Raw genomic sequence first — 23,814 nt, 5'->3', positions numbered from 1 at the left:
TGTTATGGACAGCGGTCTAGCAGCTCTAAAATAACTGATACAAAATATCTTTAATCGAGCCCCAGCATTGTAGAAGATAAACGTCTCAATGCTTTTTAAACATTTCAATGTGTTCAGATGCTTTAGCATTTAGTGTTTTATTTTGTGTCCCAAACCGGCAATAATTGTCGTGTTTTTCCCTTTCTGTACAGTTTGTTGCATATTTAGGACCCAAAAGACTTGTTGACCCCTTATTTGGCACTTACTGGTTTATGATTGTCGGCTTTGCGGAATACGGCTGAGATGAAAGGATTTATTGAAGATGCGAATTACTCCATTGGGCTGCTGGATGAATCTGCATCCCCTAGAGATGTCATGGACAGTTACATCTACGAGCATACGGTGGTGAGTAAAGGGTCCGCGTTTGGCCCCGGCGGCTTACGAACCGCAGAAATGTGTTGCGTTTCGATGACATTGTATGTGTTGGAGACCTCTAAAAACAGTGGTCTCCTGGTGCCTTTAGATTAACCTCTTCACTGCCCTTTGGGTGTACAGGTGTGTCCACACACAGTTTTTGCTAGCAGCAGGGACATTTCCCTCCTTTGCATGGGAGATCCGGCCCGGCGGTCTGCTGGTAGCCGGGACCCCCTGTCAGCAGAAGCCGGTGTTGCTTGTGTAATGGCTCGAGTGCTGCTATATCATTAAATAAGAAATGCCCCGTCACGCAATGACTCCCACGGGAAGCTCACCGGGGAACCTGCTGGGATCTCAGATTACTTCCCAGTGCAAAAAAAATATAAAAATGTATTTAAAAAAAATATATATATATTATAGGTTTTTTGCATATTTCCACCGCTGCCGAGATTCACGTATTGGACATGAGCGTAGAAAGTGTCGGTAACCGGGTCAGAGAAGAGTAGGAAGCGTCTGCCAAGTGCCCCCCTGTGCAGATCCAGTCATATAACAACTGCTCCAAAATGCTTCTTAGCAGTTAGACTTATTAACCCTTTACCCTCCCTTCTGACCCGGCTGCTGATTGGACACACATCATACCAGCATCGATCAGTGTCTCAGTGGTGTTCGGAGCGGATAATGTGATCTCTAATGTTTGTGTTAAGACGGCAGCCTTCATTAGTTACACTGAAAGCTGCAATGATTGGCTTTCCGGCAGGTAGGGGGCACGGAATGACCCCGTAACCAGCCCATCTTTCGATTAAATTCTGCATTTTGCTGCGCACACCATACTATTTTGTGTCAAGGAACGTGTTTTGTGTGTAACTTGTTTGATAGTTTGCTGTAGATGTGCCGCTTCTTTGCGCCTCGAGCCGCACGGCAGATGTTACTGGGTCTTAGGCTATGATCTACGAGGCTCTGGGCGGACGGCGCATCTCTACTCTCTTCATACAGTGACTGACTAATCATTCCAAATGGCCGTTTGATGAAGCTGCCCGTTACCTTAGATTTCAGGTGCCGGAGTGCTGCTTTTAAAAGGGCCAGGCGATGTTTTAATACTGTCCACTTTATTGCAATGCAACCCAATGAATGAACTGAAATCAGTGTTACGATGTCATATAGCATGTCATGAGGAGTTGGGTTCCCGCATCACATAGCGAGCAGTGAATGTTTTGTGATGAGGTGCCTTAATCCCGGGGCATTCTTTTTTATGAACTGAAGGCTTTATTCTCACTAACACAGCGGCATTTCCCAAAGCAAATCTTAAGAAGAATATAAGTATACAGTGGGTAGCGGATGGCATGTTGAGCGGGTAGCGATTACACTGGTATGAGGCGTCTTGCTGTATCTGATTTTACTGTTGGTGTTCCATTCACAGACGGGTAAAAATGCCTTCTTTGTTGCTGACCTTGGAAAGATTGTGAAGAAACACATTGAATGGCAAAACACCATGGGGCGCGTAAAGCCGTTTTACACCGTGCGGTGCAACTCCTCGCCAGCTGTACTCGAGATCCTCTCGGCTCTTGGTGTGGGATTTGCTTGTGCCAATAAAGTAAGTAAACTACAGATTTTGTTTCTTCTGAATGTAGGATATCGGAACTATAACTTTCATTGAATATCTGACGCAGGCTGCACAACGACACGATCCGATGCCGCCGCCGCGCGAATAAAATGCATACGGTGTATAGTGTAACCTTGTCTGTTATTATAATGGTAGGATGACTTGTATGGCTCGCAGTCATCAGTAAATGGACTGCAAAGCCTTGAAAACCTGCTGATTTAGAAATGTTATCTGTATTTTTAAGCTAGTTTGACACACGGCCCCTCAGCCTGGATTCCCTGATTTCACGTACCGTAACTTACTGTTTTGTTCCCCGATGCGTCTGATAAACGTTTTAAGGTGGCAGCTGTGAAATGATACTTAATATACAATTCGTTTTTATATATAAATGCAGCCTCGCATTAGGCGCACAGAAGTATCGAATTTGTTGCCGGGCTAGACACGTCGCGTGTTTGCAGTCAATCTCAGAAGGTTTTATTGTAGTTTGGAAAGGTCTACTTTAGCGTTATTAAAGTATCGTTAATGTGCTTTATTTCAGAATGAGATGACGTTGGTGTATGATTTGGGCGTCTCTATGGATCATGTGGTGTATACTAATCCTTGCAAGCAGGCTTCTCAGATCAAGCATGCAGCCAAACTCGGAGTAACTATGATGACTTGTGATAATGAAACAGAATTAAAGAAAATTGCACGTAACCACCCTAATGCCAAGTAAGTCGTCACTCATGCCGGTTTGCGAGCGTTCCTTAATCTGCCCCGATTACAGTGCGTTTCAGATTCAGCATGTGCCAAACCTTTAAATAGAAAAGCGACATCTCGTCATTTAACTCTACATTTAGAAAACAGGTTTGCCCACTAATGCAAGACATTTCAAGCCTGGTTGTTAGCGGGCAGCCTGTTTATGGGGTAATTGTAAAGACTAGCTGGCAGAAATGTTCTTCGGGCTTCTCTACACGTGTATTTAGTTCATATTCTTTGCATCTGCGATGTAACGATGTGGTTTAAATAAAAAAACCTCCCAAAGACCTGTTTCAGCGATTGTTACCTTCCGCGTCTACTTTAACTGGAAACTCGTTCATAAAGGTGACCTGTTTTTTTTTTCATTTCCTAATGAGTGCCGGTTGATGAGGATTTTTTTTGTATCACTGAAATTCAGTTTTTCCTTTGAAACTTGTTTTTTTTTTTTTTTTTTGTTTTTTTGTTTACAGCACCCATCGAATTTTAAAAGTGCTTAGACATGGCTTGCTGTAATTCCATTTGTCCCTCTCGGCTCCCCGGTTGTGGGCCCTAATTGCTAGTTTTTTCTCTATACAGGATTGTTACTCACTTAAGTTCTTGACTCTTCCAAGGATGGCACTCGAGCTCTGGCACCTTTATCAACATGCTTCTGCAATACATCATGTGCTGATGTAAACCAACTGCCCCAATCATCTTCCCCTTCTCTTAGGCTCTTGCTTCATATTGCCACAGAAGGTATGAGCGGACATGAAGAGATGAACATGATGTTTGGCTCCTCGCTGAAGAGCTGCAGGCACCTCCTGGAGTGTGCTAAGGAGCTCAATGTTCAAGTCATTGGAGTGAAGTGAGTCATTCAAATTACATTAACCCATTTTCTGCCAGAAAGAAAGCCAACATATAAATGCTATGTCTTTAATGTGAAATAGAACGTGATTTGTTAAATTGCCAAAAGCTCAAGTATGAATTTGTGTGAGTTTGGGCTAGTGACCCAAATAGCTACATAACCAAAATAATTCAAATGTTGGGCTTGTTGAAATTTGTGGACCTTGTCATGTATTGGAAGTCATTAGAATGATGGGGATTGTGCATAGTGGATGTGAGAAATATATATACATTTAGCCCGTCTGCTACAAGTATAAAAGGTGTCCAGCTTGTCTAAACCATAGTACCGGTATATTTGCAATTGACATACTTAAAAACAAATACAGCTGCCGTGACATGTAATGGACAAGAAACTTTGGTTAGAATCTTGTATAAGTATTTGCTAGCAGGAGCCTTATCCAGACTCTTCATGGTATAAGGGGGTTTTCCCCTCTTTGGTCTCTAAACAAAAGCCATTACCTGCATTAACCACTAGGTGGCAGAATTGCACTCGCCATTTACTCTGTGTGTGAAATGAGCTTAAAAACATTCCGCTTTGCTGAACAAAATCGTTACATTGCCTTGTTACTTTTTGTAATGTGTAGAACTTTGTAAATAACTACAGTTTGCTGTGAAGACGAGTATTTTTCCTTAGTTCTGAATCTTTAATATTAGGGGAGACTGCTATGATTTTCTCTGTTTTGGTGTCTGACTCTGTTTTAGCTCTTTGCATTTTACATTTAAACCTAGAAATACAAAAAATTTTTCTTGTAATTTTAAATTCGCGTTTGAACTGTAATTTTTGTTTGCAATCGGTGTTGGTCAGATAGCGACCGTTGGCATGTCCTACTGGCCTCTTATGGTACAAATACACACTTGAATATGTTTGTAGCCAGGTAGCTATTTTACAGTGATCACTATGAATGCCTGGCTCAGGATAGACTGCTTTGACATGCCCAGCGCTGCCAGGTCAATCCTGTCTCTTAAATGCAGTGTTGTCTACAGATGAGAATCAAATTGTACTATTTACTAGAAGGGGATCATTCATGGATGACCCAAAATAAACAAGTAATTGCCATTCATAAGGTGCACTTTACGAATTGAATAATTAGTATTGTGGTTAAAATGTTCATAATGTTTTCATCCACCAGATTTCATGTTTCAAGCTCTTCCGATGACCCACAAGCATATATTCATGCTTTGTCTGATGCCAGATGTGTATATGATATGGCGGTAAGTACGGTCTTGCTTTACAAGAAACAACTACAATACTGTGCAATTGTTTTTTTATGAGAAAATGTTCTAAGCTGGGATAACAGAGGCTTTTCTCTCGTCTAGGAAGAGCTTGGCTTTAGGCTGAATGTTTTGGACATTGGTGGAGGATTTTCAGGCAGTGAATTCCAGCTGGAGGAGGTAATTTGTTTTCTCCTGTATTCCTGCATGCGTGCTGCTTGTTTGGCTCGATGACATATTTGGTTTAGGTAGAGATTACATGAGTAGTGATCTTGTGGTTGTGAGTGTAAGAGTCTTGCCTGTGGACTATTGAGAACTAAATGACTTGGTGGTCCTTGTCTTGTAGGTTAATCACGCTGTCAGTCCACTGCTGGATGCGTACTTTCCCGAAGATTCTGGAATTAGCGTTATTGCCGAGCCTGGGAGCTATTACGTTTCATCTGCATTTACCCTAGCAGTTAACATCATTACAAAGAAAGTTGTTGAATATGATCACAATCTTCCTTCTGGAGGTACTAAGTGTACTTCAATACAATTATAGAAGCTGGTGTAATAGTTTGGTGTAAATTATGAATGTTTTGTTGTAGGTAACATGAACTTTTAGTCACTAACCAGTGTTAACGGGTGCGTTCGATTTTGCTGCTTGTTCACTCACCCAGTGGTTGTGTTGTGTTAGCACTTTTTTTTCCATAACACAATTTTTTGTTTTCTAATCTTTGTAGCCACTAGATTTGTCCAAACACTGTAGAAACCTTGTAAGTGTTTGTGTAATTGTGTAGAACTTCCAAAAGTCTAATCTCATTGTTCTGTTTCTTATCCCCTCTGTTTAGGCAAGCAAACAAGTAACTGCCCAGCTTTTATTTATTGCATGAATGATGGGGTGTATGGGTCTTTCATGAGCAAACTGTCAGACGGCTTACATACTGCTCCTAAAGTCCACAAGGTAAGTTGATGCACAAACTGTCTGTTAAGGGGCTTCAAACAATATAGATGCGTCTCCCCCAGCACACAGAGTGGCTTTCTGCATCGTTGAAAGCAAAAGTGTAATTTCACAGTGTGGGTAAAATCTGAGAGGTCTGTCTTGAAGCTGTTATGGGCCGTTGTCGGCTTTACTCCTCTCCTGTGGTTCCTCATCAATGCCAAGTGGCTTTTGCAGCCATCGGTGGAGCAGTAGAAATTGCCAAAGCTTTTGCAGCCAAGAACCTATTCAGATTAGTAAATAAAGCATACACAAATTCAGATTATTTTTAAAACATTTTTGTATGATTTCAAAATTTACACAATTCCGTTTTCAGTCTAATCTAGACAGCAAGTGCCTGACATCGCGTATCGAAACTGACTAGTGAATACTTTGTTTCAGAAATGCGAGGAAGATGTACCACTTTTTGCTAGCAGCCTCTTGGGGCCCTCTTATGATGAGCTTGATGTAATTGTGGACCATTGCCTGCTACCGGAGCTGAATGTTGGCGACTGGATAGTGTTTGAGAACATGGGGTCTGGTACTTTGAATGAACAATCTGCGTTTACAGATTTTGGAAGGCCCTCCCTGTACAACATCATGTCCCTCAATGACTGGTGAGCATTGAACCTTGCAGTGTTGTGAAATTAGATATATTTTTGCTAATAATTGGTAAAATGGATCACTTTCTAGAAAACTGCAGTTTATATGTGGTGTTAATTGGATTCAAGAAATTTTACAAACTGGGTCTCACCTGAATCAAAGGCTTTTGTAGTCCTAATATTCCTTTAGGTATTAGGTAGCATGTCACCATTACGCAGAATGTTAGACTATAAATGTAAAAAACTTAGTTTTATGCTGTGAACTCATTGTATGCATAGCCTTTTTTTGTTAAAAAGTATGTGTTGGAAAGATTGAGTCCAGGTTCTGGGTTGCGGAGCCGTTCATACAGTTTTATGCATACATTTCTTCCTCCAAGCAGAATTGGCCGACATCAGTCGGGTTAATGAGAAATTATAAATCAGTGTATTTATAAAAAGTGGTAGGCTCCCTAATTTTAAACAGTATGGTGTTAAAAATGCTTGACATGTTGTATACTTATATTCATTAGCCTAAACACATGGACTTTACACGAGATTCTTTGTTTTTCCCCTTAGGTATGAAATTCAGGACTTGGGGGTTATATCGGAAGCACTGTTGAAGAGCCTCTGTGTGCCTTGTTTTAGGTTTGGTGAAGACCACCTCTCCACAGCAGCTTAACTTGTATCTCATTGCTCATTTTAGACCTACAGGTACAAGTCTTTAGCTTGCCTGGTCAACATTCCGGGGCGGAAGGAACGTGGATCTTGAGTGAACCTCAATTCAAAACTTGAAATTCAGTGAAGGCAAATTGGGACCAGGCAAAAAAAGCAGCTAAAAAATAATTCACTGGGGCGAGCATTAGACGTTAATGTCCACATTTAAACATGCCAGCTTTCCCATCCTCTGTGCGGTTTAAATAAAATATGCAACAAAATGGATGACTTAGTTGAGATGGAAACCATGACCTGGGTTCCTTGTAACAGTTTACAATAAGTACAGTTTTTATACTAAGGATTCCTGTTAGAAAGTCTTGTAAATTTATTGTCTCTCCTCCAGTATGTCTGTGAAAATACCTTTGTGATTTAGAATGTTTAGTGTCCCTAGATTGTGTAAATTTGTGCTTTAACCTGTAGTTTAATAAATGTAAATTGCATCGTATTGGTTTTTATTTGTTTTTTGAACTGTCGTAATGTTTGATTGCAATAAAATTTTGTGCAGAATTTGACTATTTTATGGCTCATTTGGAATGAGACCTATGATCCTGGCTTTGAGGGTTAATGTGTAGAGTCACTGAATTCAATATCTTTAAGCCCCTTCAGGAGATTGCCATTTGCTTCGATTGCATCTGTAATGACAGTGATTGCAAAGGTCCAGAACGACCAAGAGCCAAACGTGAAGTGTGAGTCTAAACCAGAGCTGTCAGCTGTGAGGATATAATGGACTTAAACATAACTGTTACATATCATGCTACGCATGTGGTGGTTAGAATAGTAAGAGGTGCTTCATACAATTTGCAAAACCTGAGTTACTATGTTACAGGCGTGTGTGGCTGGCATTGAAAATGTACTGTATTGGCTCGGATATAGGCCGCACCCTAAAAGTTTCTGATCCAGAAAAGCTTTTTACCTGTCTAGATGTGCATTTGTGTATGTGGACGAGAGGTTGGGGTTGGGGGTGCCCGGAGGTTGTTTACCCGCATCACCGCAGCTGGTGACCGTCCGCACGATGCCTTTTACCTCTGCCCCCAAGACTTACCAGAGCAGACTCCCGGGTGTCTTGCGGGGCCGGCGGGGGACATCTAGGCAATACGGCACCGGAAGTTGTATACGCGTATTGCGTAGATGTCCCCCGCCGGCCCCGCAAGACACCCGGGAGTCTTCTCTGGTAAGTCTTGGGGGCAGAGGTAAAAGGCATCGTGCGGACGGTCACCAGCTGCGGTGATGCGGGGGTAAACAACCTCCGCTGCCGGGATTGTTAAAGGACATCGTGCAGACGTGCCGGCAGCGGAGGCTGTTCACCCGCATCGCCGCAGCCAATGACTGTCCGCACGATGCGCTTAGACAATCTCCCGTGCCGGCACCCCCAACCTCTCGTCCACATACACAAATGCACATCTAGACAGGTAAAAAGCTTTTCTGGATCAGAAATCCAGTGCAGATGTTGATAATGGTGGAAATGACTTGTAGCTGGAAATGGCTGGTTTTTAATGCGCGTTCCAAGGCCCTTTATTGGCAACAATCACTCCGGTGTTCCAACAATGCGTTGTGTTCACTAAACTTTAAACTTAAGACTGCTTGCTTGATCATTAGAAAAGCCCTTTGCCATTGTGTTAGCTGAACTAGAAATTTTTTTTTTTATGAAACTTATCTCAGAATAGCTGAATCCTTAAATGCATTTGGAATGGAAAACTTGAAGAACTCCTGAGGTCTTGAAAGCTTCTATTAACCACTAAAGCTGCTTTTGTCCACTAAATATACATTGGCTTGCACCCTTTGCGCTGTATGGGTAGGTGGCAGATACGAGTGCAGCGTTCAGGACTTCTATTGCCATGTTGATGACCCTTCTATCATTTGGGCCCCGTGCCTTCATCAGTGGTCGGAGTCTGGTACACAGAAAGATGGTCAATAATCCCTAATGAATTTCCATGCATCCCCTCTTCTACTCTGACCACAACCTCATAACCTCTATAACTCTTGCATTGTTGTCTTTCAACTACCACCCCTATTTAAATAGCACCCACATCTATCCATCCTCACCAGAAATTCAACATACAATTCGACGAAGGGCTCTCACCAGCCACTATGAAGGTAAATATAGCCCCACTATCCGTGAAGTAGACCTGGCTTCTGTAAGACCCTTCTGCAGGTTCTACAGAACAGCCTGCAGATTATGGAGGAAGCCTTGCATCGTACTTTGGCTCTAACGAGATGTTTATGGATCCAGAACAGAGAATTGGATGCCTCCCCAGACCTCTATCTGCTACTCGGGGTCTACCAAAAGCTGCTACCTTTAAGCGGACTACTGCCCATTGGATTCCACGGGCTTTACATCAGAACTGCAGATGTATCTCGTTCAATTTTCTCTTGTAAATCTCACGTTTTGTGCAACCAGGGTTGACACGGAATCTGTTTCCACCTATATGCCTCACGTCCATCCTTTACCTTGTGGCAACTCCACATAAAAAAAAAACAACAAAATATCTGTGTAGCCCAAGCACTCAAAGAAGTCAGGAAATATATATAAATAATATATCCCTTGTATACAGCAGCAGCCCAATTTAAGCACACTCCAATGCCTTGCCAAAAATCGAAAAATACATCATGGGGAGAAAAGACAACCAACAATACTAGTAACAAAATTATAAAATCCAAAAAATAGGTAGTGCTCACGACTTCTGGGATTTCTAAAAGATACGAGGCACAGCAATGGAAATAAAGCTTACTTGCTCCCACATCTCTATGCCTGCCCACCGCAACTTAGATTGCAAGCTCTGCGAAGCAGGGACCTCCTTTTCCTAACGTGTACACACCTGTCATACCTGATGATGTCTGTAGAATACTACACTTATCGTACCATCCTAATAGTTCCTAATAAAACATATACATATGACATATATAATAAAGTTTTTTTTAGCATGGCATCTCCCTGAGTTGGGCGGCTGATGTAATAATAGATTTTGGAGTCAGTGCATGTGTTCCTGTGCTTCAGTAAGCAGTCATGTGCTGAGCCACCTCTGTCCTACTTTTTTTATGCATTCTCGTGACGTGACAAATTGAGCCAGATCATTGAAATGCAGTGACCCTTCGGCAAAGAACACGGCGAGATCAGCATTTCAGCAAGCTTTTTTGTGTGATCCCCTTTATGTATATAATTATATATATATAAATGTGTGTGTGTGTCTAGTGTGTGGTGTATGGGGTGTTCCAGCTTTGTATTTCTTATTATTTCCACTTGTAATATAGGTATAATTTAAAGTTTTAGACTAAAGATACATTTGTCGACAGCAGGGATTTTCATTGTAACTATACTCGTGCCTGCGTTATTTTGTATTTGTTAGTAAAAAATGTGTGGCGTAGGGATAGCTTCTCCCTTATATGTCGCTGCAGCTGATCGTGGATCACGGATCATACACAGTATGTATGATCATCATTGAGCGTGGTGCGCCATTACGGCTGCCATGTTTTTTGGGTTTTTTTTGTTGTGTTTTTTTACGGTATTGCTTATGACATTTTTCGTAATATAGGTGCCACTACAGAGAAAAAAAACAACATGCCCTGAGCATGATTATACTTACCCCCGCCCTTTAATTTTTTTCATGTTTATATAGGGGATCCTTACTAGTAATCGTTAGCCAGCACAATGGACGTGTGTGTTTTCAGATGTTCTATCGAATACAGGTAGGTAGTTATTTGGCTTTTGCTGAACGTCTTGGAAAAGAACATACAAGGATATTACGTTAATAAGGACACAATTAATTATTGCTTATTGACCCGGTCTTTGGAGTCAGGAAGCCATGTTTCCTCCTTTTGCCTTCTTCTGGATCAACAGCAGGGTTGAACTTGTGTTTTTTCAACCTAAAGGACCCCGCAAAAAGAACTCTCGACAACTGACCTGACATATTAATCTATGACACAATAAATAAAAAAACACTTTATGGGAAGTAACAACGCCACGACCAGTAACCGTTCCCTGGAGATTTGTTTAGATAACAGGTTCACTGTGTTGATTCCTACCACCATGTAAATAAAAGAATAATTCCGCATTACAATCACATATGTCAGGGGCGTCCAACGTGCGGCCCGCGTGAGATCGGCAGCCAGGATCACAAGAGCCCTGCTGCTTACTTGTGGGAGGGTCTATTGTCCTGCACAGAGGAAGCGGGAGGCCACGCCCCCTGCTGAAGTCTGTGAGCAGCATCGAGAGCTGTAGTGCAGGTAAGGGGGTGGGGGAGGGTGTTTGAATGAGTATGCGTGATTGAGGGAATGAATCTGTGAATGAATTAATTTGTGTGCGTGATAGCATGGATGTGCAAGTGCTGGAACCTAGGCATGATGGGACTGTGATTGCTGTTAGCAATCACACTCCTATCATGCCAAGTCAGCCAGTACATGCTGAAACCTGGCTAGCTGCCCCCTTGTGTATTGATGCTGCCAGCAGTATGGGGTCTGCACTTACAGCCACCCTGTACCAGCATGTACTGGCTGACTTGGGATGATAGGAGTGTGATTGCTAACAGCAATCTGCTAACAGCAATCACAGTCCCATCATGCCTAGGTTCCAGCATTTACTGGTTGCCTGGGTATAAAAAGAGTGTGTTTGCTGTTAGCAATCACACTCCTATCATGCCAAGTCAGCCAGTACATGCTGAAACCTGGCTAGCTGCCCCCCTTGTGTATTGATGCTGCCAGCAGTATGGGGTCTGCACTTACAGCCACCCTTTACCAGCATGTACTGGCTGACTTGGGATGATAGGAGTGTGATTGCTAACAGCAATCTGCTAACAGCAGTCACAGTCCCATCATGCCTAGGTTCCAGCATTTACTGGTTGCCTGGGTATAAAAAGAGTGTGTTTGCTGTTAGCAATCACACTCCTATCATGCCAAGTCATATTGTTGATTTTTTTTGTCCAATTGTGTGTTAACGCACTAAAATTGGACAAAAAATACAATAACTATTAATTTATATATGATTGTTGACAGCACTCCTAGCATGCCCAGCCAACCAGTACATGCTGGAATCTGGGTATTGCTGTTAACAATCATAATATATAATTTTTTTGTACAATTTTGGTGTGTAACTTACTTTTATTAAAAGTGTGGGATTTTTTATTATTATTTTTAAAGGTTGGGGGGGGTCATTTTCGGTTTCGTTTAAGTGAACCCTGAATTTTCGTTTTTGGTCCAGAAGTTTCATTTTGGTGCATCCCTAGAATAAATAGAACTATTTTATTTTTACTTATCCAGAATCCTGCATTTGTAGTCACAAAACTTTCTAGGCCCAGAAATCAGTGAGAGGAAAAGTAAAGGTTTTGTGTCATTTACTTTATTTTAATCTGCATATCTTATTAAAGGCCATATTTTCTCACAGTGAAAAATGAGTGCGGCCCTCGCACGTATACAATTCTGATTAAGTGGCCCACTGCAGAAAAAACTTGGACACCCCTGTCATATGTAATATGCGTGAAAGCTGAGTATCGCCCTATTATCTGTTCTAATGAAATGTGTGCATTATAATCATGCATATTCATCTATATGAATTCACTAACCTTTTTGCATCTACTTCACTAATTTGTATTATTATTAATAATAAAAATGTATTATTATTTTTCTCAAGTTTCTTTTTTAATATATTTCTTGTCATTTATTTTGCAGCGGGTTCTAAAAGTGCCGGTGTCTTCTTCCTCCAAAGTTTTAAGTGCACACGTATTCCAGAAGACATAGAACAGGCATTCAGCTCCACTCCACCTCTGCACACCCCCAGTACACCCACTAACGCACCCACTTCCTCCCCAATGGATACAGTTTCAAGTCACCCTCCTAAAATATGCTGATATGCTCTATTTCATGTTTATTAAACCAGTTAGCAAAAGGTTTACTTGAAACAGATCCAACATATCCAGTTTTAACTACCCTGCTTCTCTCGGCAGTACTTAATATGTTTGTTATTCTCCCCAAGATATTTTACGCTCCAGCCCTGTTGGTTATTACAGGTCGAAGTATTGATGCTTCTCTTTCATTCACGTTTTTTTTTAATCTAACAACCAGTTAATCTGTTTTATATTTTACTATTGTGTTTATAGTACACTTTGCTATGTAAGTGGAATGTATGATTATAATGTATGCAGACAGAGTAGTACTAGTGCTAGTCCATTTCCAGAGTTATTTGTTTAATAATATGACATTTTGGCTCATTCATATACTTCTGGAAATGTTTGTCATGCGATATACACTTTGGAATTGATAGGTTGTGAATATTTCTCTATTTGATAAGGTTGATTTATTTAATGAGGTGCATTATCCACAAGGATATATAGTACTCTCTTATTCGGGCCAGGACTCGCCATCTGCCATATTAGGCAAATGCCTGGTGGCTGCTATCCATTTGCACTCCATTTTCACTCAATCTGCCACTCCAGTGGTCAGCAGCAGCTGGAGGTGGGCAAAGGCGTATGGGGGGAGTCTGCAGAATCACAAAAACTTAAAGGGACCAAGGGGGCTATCAGCTGCATTAAAGTGCATATTTAAAGCTTAAATATTTAAAGGAATATTTTTCCATGGGACTTTACTTTTTAAGCAGGCTCAGACTGGTCATATCCTAAACCTAATGGCCAGTGGGCTGCTGACACTCACCTGATCTGCCGCTCACCCGAGCAGCGGCTGGATTTGACACACACACACACACACACCTCTTCAAGTAAGTAAAAATATTTAAAAAATCACTACCCAAACCCCTTAAATAATACAAAATGTAATGTGGGTAATATATAAAGCATGGATGTGGCCCTCTGGGTCATAAAAAAAAGTATGACTGTAATCAGGAGATGTTGCTGGACATAAATTGGGTCATTGTTCAGCTATGGCACGGTTTAATTTTTTTTTCTATTTTAGCATAGTTTTTTTTTACCTATTATGACTAATAATTATTGTGTTTTATGTATTTTTTTTAAAGGAGGCCCTTCTTTCCTGAACAAAAAAATGTTTCATGAAATATTGCTTCATGCTTTAACAAACATATGGTAAAAAAAGACCCCAAAAAAAATGTTTTTGTTTGAAAACCCCGGGCCTGAAGGGGTTAAAAAGAGAGTGACAGTCTTTAGTACATTTTGGTTATTTAACATTTTGATAATTGTATGAACTCCTCCTAACTATTGTGGGTCAACAGCACTTGCACAGTAGCGCCACCTATCGCTATTCTTTAATATAACAGCAATAAAAAAATCTCCTCCACTGCACCTTTCCCTGTAATCCAACTCTAAAATGCCGATAGCTGAGATTTTTGTGGTGCCCCCCAGCAAACATGGAATCCCTCCATTTGCGTTTACCCCTTTTTTCCCACCCTCTCCAGCCATGTTCCGCGCAGTCTTTCCTAACACCTGATACAGGGGTTTGAATTGTGTGAGCACGCGTGGAAAGCACTCCTGTTGATTTCAATGGGAGCGCTTTCCTGGCGCTGATTGGCTGCTACAAGCAGACAATCGGTGACAAGAATCCTCGGCGCATGGGGGAGGAGGGCATTACCTCTTTTAATAATTCCTTACTAATCTTGCCCCTATTTACTTCCCTGCAAAACAAATGGATGTACAGAGTCTCCCCATTACTTTGAAACCATTCCTGGAAATAAAGTGGGTGTAAACCTTCCAAGGCTTGGGGCGGAGTCTTACTTGCTGTAAAGTCTCCAATCACTGCATTCCCTTCTCAGGGGGTGGGGGCATCTATATATATATATATATATATATATATATATATATATATATAAAGTGTGCGTTCTGGCAGTTCTAGGAATAGTATAAATAGCCACAGATTTTGCAGTAAAGAACTCATTATCTGTGTCTTTATAGGAAACAGGGAACCTTACTGCCTGAGCTCAGAGGGAAGCTACCGGTAAAAGCCCTTGGGATACTCCAACGGCAGCTTATCTGTTACCAAATCTATCCACTAACATAAATCGAGGGCACCCGTCCAGCTTTCCAGAGCTCTCTGAACCCAGTGTCCCAGTTGGACCACCAAAGCCACTTGAAACTGCTCCTGTCTGCAGATCGCTGACTTATAATAAATAGTCGCTGGCTGCTTCCCCTGTGGAGTTAATGTTACAGTCCTGGATGTTATAATCTCTGCCTTCCCGCAGGGCTGGTATGAGTTCCAAGCATCCCAGGCAGCTGTCTGGAGTGCCCAAGTCAGGGAGGAAGCAACATACCTCCCAACAGTCCTGACCTTTGCAGAACTGTGATGATTTTACTATTCTTCTCGCTTTAGGATCACCCAGTAGAGGTTTGCGTCATGGCTCGGGATTGATTAAACAGACCCTGCTGGGACATTAAGGAGGAGAGAGAGCTTTACGAGTGCAGCACAGGTGACACACCCGGTGCTTTACCCAACTCATCTGTATGTTTGACCCAGTCGTCTATCCATCACAATTTGGCCCGTGTCAAAGTCGCTCAGATCCTTACACTGCCCATTTCTCCTGCTTCTAACACATCAACTTTGAGGATGAAATGTTCACCCACTGACAGGCGCCATGATAACAAGATTATCAGTGTTATTCACTTCACCTGTCAGTGGTCATAATGTTATGGCTGGTCCGTATATATATATATATATATATATATATCACTCACTCTCTCCCACTCACATTTTTGTTCACTTTCTCATGCTTTCTGGAAGACTCACTACCTTTCCTGACAACCACTTCTGCTTCCATGTCTTGCAGCTTCTTGTTATTATTATTATCTTTTATTTATATAGCACCAACAATTCACGTAGAGCTTTATACAATACATATATTCAAGGGGTCTGACAAGACGAGAATTGACAGACTAAGACAAACCGATACATTAGGTGGAGAGAGCCCTGCTCGCAAGCTTACAATCTTAAGGGAATGGGTTGAGGACAAACATAAGGCACAGAGAAAGGGTGAGAGGTAGTGCGGGGTTGCATCAGTGACAGGGAAGTTCTAGCAGCTAAGATGGTGCGGCTTCTCTGAAGAAGTGGGTTTTTAGATGTTTCTTGAATGTTGGGAGGGAGGGTGAATGCTGAAGGTTCGGTGGAAGTAGATTCCAGAGATATGGGGCAGCCTGAGTGAAATCTTGTAGACGGGAAAAGGAAGAGGTGATAAGTGAGGAGGAGAGCCTTAGCCCATGGGAAGAACATAAGGATCGAGTAGGAAAGTATTTGCTTATGAGGGCAGAAATGTATGGAGGAGCAGTATTATGGAGGACCTTAGTTAGTACTAGGATTTTAAATGTAATTCTAAAGGTAATTGGGAGCCAGTGGAGGGTTTCACACAGTGGGGAACCAGAAGAGGAGCCTAGCAGCGGCATTTAGGAGAGACTGCAGAGGAGAGCGTCGAGTTTTTGTGGATTCTTGGGTGAGGAATGGGCGGATGCGAGAGATGATTTTAGGTTCAAGCAGCAGGATCTGGCGAGGGACTGAATGTGAGGGATGAAGGAGAGGTTTGAGTCAAGGATGACCCCAAGGCATTGGGCCTGGTTAGTAGGAGAGATAGTTGTGTTGTTAATTGTGATAGAGAATTCAGGGAGTGGGGTGTAGATGGAAGGAGAGAAGATAATGAGTTCAGTTTTAGAAAGATTCAGGTAGAGTTGTGACATCCATGAAGAAATAGCAGACAAGCAGTTGGTAATACGGGACATGAGAGATGGAGAGAGATCAGGAGAAGAAGTAAATTTGGGTATCATCTGCATATAGATGATACTGGAGGCCAAATGAGTTGATTGGTTTGCCAAGAGATGAAGTATAAATAGAGAACACTAGAGGGCCAAGGACTGTCCTTGGGGGATGCCAACCGAAAGTGGAAGGGGTGATGACGTCTTGCCAGAGAAGGTGATAGAGAAGGAATGGTTATATATGAAATATGAGATCCAGGAGAGAGCTGTATCTCGAATCCCTGTAGAAGCAAGTGAGTCTAGGAGAAGGTGGTGATCAACAGTATCAAAAGTAGCAGAGAGATCCAGTAATATTAGAATAGAGAAGTGACCATTTGCTTTGGCAGAGAGCAAGTCATTTGAGACTTTTGTTAGAGCTGTTTCAGTAGAGTAAAGGGGTGTGAAACCAGACTGTAGAGGGTCAAGGAGGGAAAAAGAGGAGAGGAAGTTAGTAAGGCGATTGTACACAATCCGTTCAAGCAACGGAGATAGGGCGGTAGTTAGTCAGACAAGTGGGATCTAAGGAAGGATTTTTTAGAATGGGTGTGATTAGTGCATGCTTGAAGGCTGTTGGTACAGTTCCAGATGATAAAGATTAAATAGGTGGGTAAGTGATGGACCAAGGGGTGGACATAGAAACTTTGCGAGGTGTGGTGGGATGGAGTCAAGGGGACAGGTTGTTGGGTGAGAGGAAGAAAGAAAAGTGGCGATCTCCTCTTCTTTTTCCTCTCTTCTATCTTATTTCTTCGTCTGCATCTCCATAGGCATAGCCTCCCAGTGAACTTCCACCAAAATGGTGGAGCTTCCGATCGTGGGAGAGGATGTCACCGGAAAGTCCACTATTTTGGAGGAAGTTCACATGAGGTAATTTTAGGGTAAAATGGCAGAGCTTGTGGTGTCATCATTTCCTCCAATCATCCAATCAGGGGGAGAAGATGTCACCGAAAGCTCCACTATATTGGCAGAAGTTCGCCAGGAGGTCATGTTCATGGAGATGTGGAAAAGAGAAGAACAAGAAGATGCGATACACAGAAGAGAGGGGAGGGAGACAGTGTGATTGAGTAGAAGTGAAACATCCAGCGAAATTGGGACAAAAATTCAGAGATTTTTGCTTTGTTTTCATCTGGCAAATTAGACTAAAATCTATATATGTATAAAACAAAGAGCAGCATTCAGTTTGGGGCAGTTTGGGGATAGAATGAGGTCTGGCTTTACTGCAGTAGTTGTTTATTCAACGTTGCTATTGTCCTGGTTTTTGTGGGACAGTCCTGATTTTTAGGCACTTTGCCAGATTGCTAACTAATTGTGCAGTGGGGAGCGTGGGCCAAATGCCTCACAGAGCGTCACAAGGGTCCTCATCCAGTAATGTTTAAATGACAGGCGCTCTGATTCAAAATGTTGGGATGTGTTATTAAACTACAATTCATCGTTCATAGCTGGGTACTGCTTGCAAGGAAAACAGGTTTAGGAAGCTGTGTCTGGCTTGTCCCATGCCTCACCATTGTTGCCCTCTATCCATCTAGGGCGCAGCTGTCTTGCTTTCTTGTTCTCAGCATCTGGGTGAGTATTCCTCCCCACTCTCCCTCCGTTCTGTTAAGTTGCTGATTGTTGATGCAGCCAGTTTTTGTATGGGTATGGGATATCAGAACACTAGTTTTTCTACTTTTGCCATCGATGCCAGTTTTCCTTAAACTAATCCGTTCATACGTTAACTATCCCTGCAGCAATTACTGGTTACAATCATCAAACTAGGTTTAATAAAAGGATTTCATTTTAAAAACTGTGAACACGACGTCACCCTTTATATATCATCCTTGATCATAAAATAATCACAATTCTTATTATTTTTACACCAATCACAGGCCCTTTTCTGATCACACATAAAACTGTCCAGGGCTCCACCTGAAGAGAACAAAGGCATGGGTGGGGGCCACGGGACCCTTGGTCAGCCATTATCCCTTGCTCTGCATTTTGCTATCTACAGGGGGATGGGAGCGCAACAGGATTGAGACGTGACAATGAGTCACGCACCCTCTCCCAGCCTCTCGTTACAGAGACCGCCGGTGATGCTGCATCACCCAGGGACTTCCCAGCGGTTTGTGTACCACGCACTGACTGCAGCGCTTCCACGCCGCTTAGCAGCAGCTGATCACGCGCTGCCTGACCGCTCATTGGCTGCCGCTTCACACACCTTTGCCTTTCATTGGCCAGGAGCTCTTCCCGCCCACAACTACGTTTGGGAGCGGAGTAGTATCTGAATGGAGCAGCTGGGAGCGAGTGAAGAAAGATAAAATAAGTATCAGAGCCAGGAGCGGAGAGCACAGCATCCGATACACGGCGCCTGCAACGAGCGATGAGCTGCCTCCCCGACACGCACGCCATGGTGAGTCTACCCGTTCACTGGGGCAAAATACTCAGAGATCGGGAAAGGGGGTGGATTATTTGGGGTGCGCACCGATTCTGTGAATGCGGGACAGCTGGCGAGGGGTAGACAGCGCAGTGCATGGGGTGGGATAGGTACCAGGTGCCCCTATAGCGGGCAATAGATGCATTACTCAGGTGTGAATTAATTGGCGGCAGGTAGTGATTATCAGTGTTCTATACAGAGAAAGGGCAATGAGCTGTAATAAGTTCATTAGCGCAATCTGATTGATGATACCGTACACAGGGCTCATGTACTGGGGTGATATATGAACCCCTGCACATCGGCAATGTGTAAAGTTCGGAAGAAGGTCTGGTTAATGGGGTGGAAATCCCTGTATGATATCTGGGACTGACAGGGGGTGCTCCGCACGGGTGTATATGGAGTGCCTGGGACCAGGTAAGATGTACACCCGTCATCCAGCCCGTTTTGTTTATGCGTCTCGCCCTGTTTATTTTCCCTGTAACCCAAGAGCATGCGCTGGAAGGGGTTGCCCGGGGCAGTGCTTGTAATTGCACTATTTGTCACCTGTTTCTCTTCTGTCAGTCCCTGTCCGTCACACCGGGTCACGCACTGGTATTGTAACATGAAAAGTGTGTAAACGCGCGTACCGGGCGGTGTTGGGGTGCCGCCAGTATAACGGCACGGAGGGGGGGTACATCGTGGGGTACGTGGGTCTTTATGTGAAAGATCATGCCTGCGCTGTAGCTGGGCGCAGCTCGCTCGGAGCTGGAACGTGCTGGCTCGGGGGCGCGCGGCGATAGTGCATGCACGCTCACAGCGCCTTCAGTTGGAAAGTAGGTGAAAGGTTTTGCTGTGTTCACGCATCCGGAGTGCTCCAGGGCAGCCGCTGATCACGTTCCTTTCACGTGCCCGCCCCGTCCTTCCTGGGCCAATCATTGTTTGGGAAACGTCCTCTTTGAAGGCCAATTGGCTTGAGCGCCGAAGCTGATTGGCTAAAGCGCGCTGCGGTGTGTTTGCATCTCTGGGGTGAGGTGGGGGCCGTGGTGTGAGTTACTTTGCTGTCCGGCGCGTGACACCGCTGGACCTTGGATTTGGGGGCGGGCAGAACAGAAATACATACGTTTTGTGATACACGGCACCGATATATGGATGGAGTTTACAAACAGTGGCACGAACCTAAATATACCCTGTTACCATTCAGGGCTGGGCAGCCCAGGGTAAAAGTGACTTCTTGGGATGTCAAACAATGTTTGTCAGTCAAAGGGTTAAACCTTTTCTTGAAAATTCCAACTTGTCACGTAAGCCTCTGCTGCCCCCCCCCACCCCCAACAGGTTTTGTGTCACGTGAGGAGGATGTTTTTTTTTTTTTTCTTTATGAATTTTAAAACTGTATCTCCCATATGAACAATACAATAAATAACATGGGAATTTCATATACATAATTCTATGCATTTATAATATGTGCTCCCAGTTAAAGGATGCCGTATCATTCCATATATGTGTGTATATATGTATGTATGTGTGTGTATGTAAGTATGTTCTTTTTTTTCAATTATCTCACATCCAGTGTCTAGACCATGATTAGATCATCCAAAACAAGGGTCTTTTTTCTGATGGAGAGGCGAGTGTGACTTCTCAAAGGGGTCTATTCGCTAAAGCTTCTGCTACAGGAAGAGCTTGGCAGGCCCTGTATACTGTGTACCCTTTTAGTTATACATTATACAGGGCCAGGTCAGGCTTTAGCTGGAGAACCTTGCCAGTGCTGACCCTTCCTAATGAACAGATAGATGAATTAACCCACACCTCTCCTGCTAACTCTCTATTGAATGGATGCTGCTTGTTCCTTATCAGCAGCACTTTACCCCTTTCATGAGCTGCTTGTCATGGCCATCTGTTACCTCTAAATATGGCAATGGGTGCGATTAGCCAGCTTTTCTTGTGACATTACACCCGTGTAGCATATTCCATATACTTTCGTCTCGTTTGCCACAGCTGGGGTGTTTTGTCATATGTGGCATGCTTAACGCGTGGGCGTAGATCTTTTCGCTGTTTGACGGAGAAACCGGCTGCAGCAGAAGCATCCTGTCTTCCTCGATAATTATAATCTGTTTATGAGACAAGCGCCCATTCACAGACCTGCATAAAGCCATCCCTTCGAGTTTCTGATACTATGCATTATACGGAATCGCAGCTCACATGAGAAAGTAGCAATCAGTTAATATCTTTGTTTCTTTTTTCCGCTAGCTTGACAAAATGGAAGTAGATGAGAGACGGCAGCGCAGAGGGTCCTTGTGGAACGCAACCACGGAGAAAGGACACTTCGAAGCAGTAGAGGCGCTCATGTACATGAGCAACCGCTGGAAGTCTGAACCCAATAAGTATGTCGAGATAAGGCCGGTTACTCCGGCGTCCGACCTGTCTGAAAATGAAGACAGCGTGATGATGAATGCACCGGAGTTCCATCCTGTCCCTGCCTTTGTAAGTCTGTCTTATGTTCGGTTCATTTCCCAGTTAATAATCACCGCATGAAAGAGTTATATATATTGCAACATAACAGAGCATTCCGATACTAAAGGAATGTTCATCTTCACATTAAGATCTAACAATCGTAGAGGTCGTGAATCGGGGATAGAAAGTTTTAGATTATTTGGCCGCGAGTAGATCTCAAAGGCAGGGCTTATTTATTTATGTATAATTGCGTTTCATGTGATGGAAGAGTTTTTTTTTTATTTGTTTTTTTCTCCCTTCTCTTTATTGCAGTGTTTAACACCTCCTTACAGCCCCCCGGAGTTTGAGATGTCTCCTCAGTCAATGTCTCCAGCCCCAGTGATGGAAAAATGCAAGCCGTTCACTAGCCTGACTCGTAGTAATCAAGCAGTGGACATTAAAGAGCCGTCTGCCGTAACATTGCAGCAAAAAGCTCAGGCGACAAGCGTGATTCGCCATACAGCAGACGCTCTGCGCTACAGCCAACCTCTGGCGGTCCCAAACATGTTCCGGGCCAATCCCACAAACAAAGTTCTACGTGAGCGAGAGGAATCTTGGAAGAAAAGTGCGCCCGGTCTTGTTGCACAGCCGCATCCGGCTTCAAACAAACAAAGAGAATTGTGTCATAAAGACAAAATTAAAGTGGAGACACAGAATGTGCCTTGCTTTCAGCAGGTGCAGAATGACTGTTTCCCAACTGCCTGTCAGATTAGTGTCAACAATGGTATCCACGAGCCATCTCCTCCAGACACCTGTCTTATTCCACTGCAAACCCAATCGCCTCCACTGTTCGTATCCACCCCTGTTGGCACCGGTGGGGTTTCGCAGATGCCAGTCTTGTGTCAGATGGTCCCCTTCTCTTCAAACAACTCGGTAGTGACTACAGTAGTTACCAATTCACAGCCAGCTCCGACCCAAACAGTCGTGCAACCCTTATTTTACATGGGAACACAAGTGCCTAAAGGAGCGGTGATGTTTGTAATGCCACAGCCAGTTGTGCACAATGCAAAGACTCTCTTGACCAGCTGCACTAAGCTGTCACCCATAGCCCCGGCACCCGGTATTGTGCCTTCTGAAACAAAGATCCTTTCACATACAGACAACTTGCGCATCCGAAGTCACATCTGCAGTCACGGCGGCTGCGGGAAGACTTACTTCAAGAGCTCCCATTTAAAGGCACACATGCGAACGCATACAGGTATAGCACTTAACCGTTGGCAAGGAGTGAAAAGAAGAGCTTCTGGTACAAACTGGTAAAAATAGTGCATTTTCTATAACAACTGGTGTAAAGTTACTGCTGATCATTTTTACCACTTTGCACCAGTGCTGCTCTTCATACATGACCTCTATAGTTCTTTAAAACCGATTGCAATTTTTATTAGTTCTTGGTAAGCTGGGCCATTTCTTTTGGTTTTGGGAACTCCTACTAATGTTACTTAACAGTGTTATTCCTCCAATATCAGCTGTGAAATATACTTTTGTGAGGGTTTAGCCGGCATGTAAAGCACAGTTTATTGGGGGCCTGACTCCAGTCATAGGGACGCTACTTTTCCATGCTGTGAGAGGAGTTGCAAACATGAGACGTACAGACGCAGAAAATTCTAATAATGTAATGTTTCTCATTTGTCCTTTTCAGGAGAAAAGCCCTTCAGCTGTAGCTGGGAAGATTGTGACCGTAAATTTGCTCGCTCTGATGAGCTCTCCCGCCACCGCAGAACGCACACCGGGGAAAAGAAGTTCGCATGTCCGAAATGCGACCGACGTTTTATGCGCAGCGATCACCTGGCAAAACATGCAAGACGTCACCTCTCGACAAAGAAGCTGCCTACCTGGCAGATGGAGGTGAGCCGGCTTAGTGACTTAGCTGTGCCACAAGCCTCGGCTCCTGTTCAGTGAAACCAAAAACAGGGTTAACTCTGCAACCAAATGTTCTTTACTCGTCCAAGGCCTCGGCCCGGACGTAAAATCACTTCAGCTGTTCGCTGTGAATATGGTTAGGACTCCAACTGCAAGACAGAAACAGAGTTGGTGACCAGATGACAGCAGTCACAGAGTGTCTTGGATTCCTGAGTTTGTTGCACTGAAGAAGTGGATAATGCAGTAACAATATATGTGCACATAAGTATTTCTTTTCACTGACAATAATGCAGCCAAATACTTTTTGCATTATTATAACCATCTCATTAGTGTAAGCGATT

At 43.3% G+C, this 23,814-nt stretch overlaps 2 protein-coding genes across 2 annotated transcripts; both read left to right on the top strand.

Moving 5' to 3' along the window:
• The first annotated feature begins 282 nt into the window (after positions 1–282).
• Positions 283–7,043, top strand: LOC149305608 (antizyme inhibitor 1-like). The gene is made up of 10 exons (XM_089477594.1): positions 283–384; positions 1,811–1,984; positions 2,532–2,704; positions 3,441–3,575; positions 4,744–4,825; positions 4,931–5,005; positions 5,172–5,337; positions 5,656–5,768; positions 6,186–6,400; positions 6,941–7,043. The coding sequence occupies exons 1-10, from the start codon at positions 283–285 to the stop codon at positions 7,041–7,043; spliced, it is 1,338 nt and encodes a 445-aa protein (XP_089333720.1).
• Positions 7,044–21,382: 14,339 nt separating this feature from the next.
• On the top strand, positions 21,383–23,512 carry LOC149305607 (Krueppel-like factor 10). Its single transcript, XM_089477593.1, has 3 exons — positions 21,383–21,607; positions 21,890–22,814; positions 23,253–23,512. Exons 1-3 carry the CDS (start codon positions 21,383–21,385, stop codon positions 23,510–23,512), a joined length of 1,410 nt encoding a protein of 469 aa, XP_089333719.1.
• The last annotated feature ends 302 nt before the right edge of the window (positions 23,513–23,814 follow it).

The sequence above is a fragment of the Sceloporus occidentalis genome, unplaced genomic scaffold (assembly GCF_023333645.1).
Source record: "Sceloporus occidentalis isolate IW3139 unplaced genomic scaffold, rSceOcc1.0.p SCAF_11, whole genome shotgun sequence".
Lineage (NCBI taxonomy): Eukaryota > Metazoa > Chordata > Lepidosauria > Squamata > Phrynosomatidae > Sceloporus > Sceloporus occidentalis.
The sequence above is the reverse complement of the archived record's forward strand: the minus strand, read 5'-3'. Positions and strand labels throughout refer to the sequence as shown.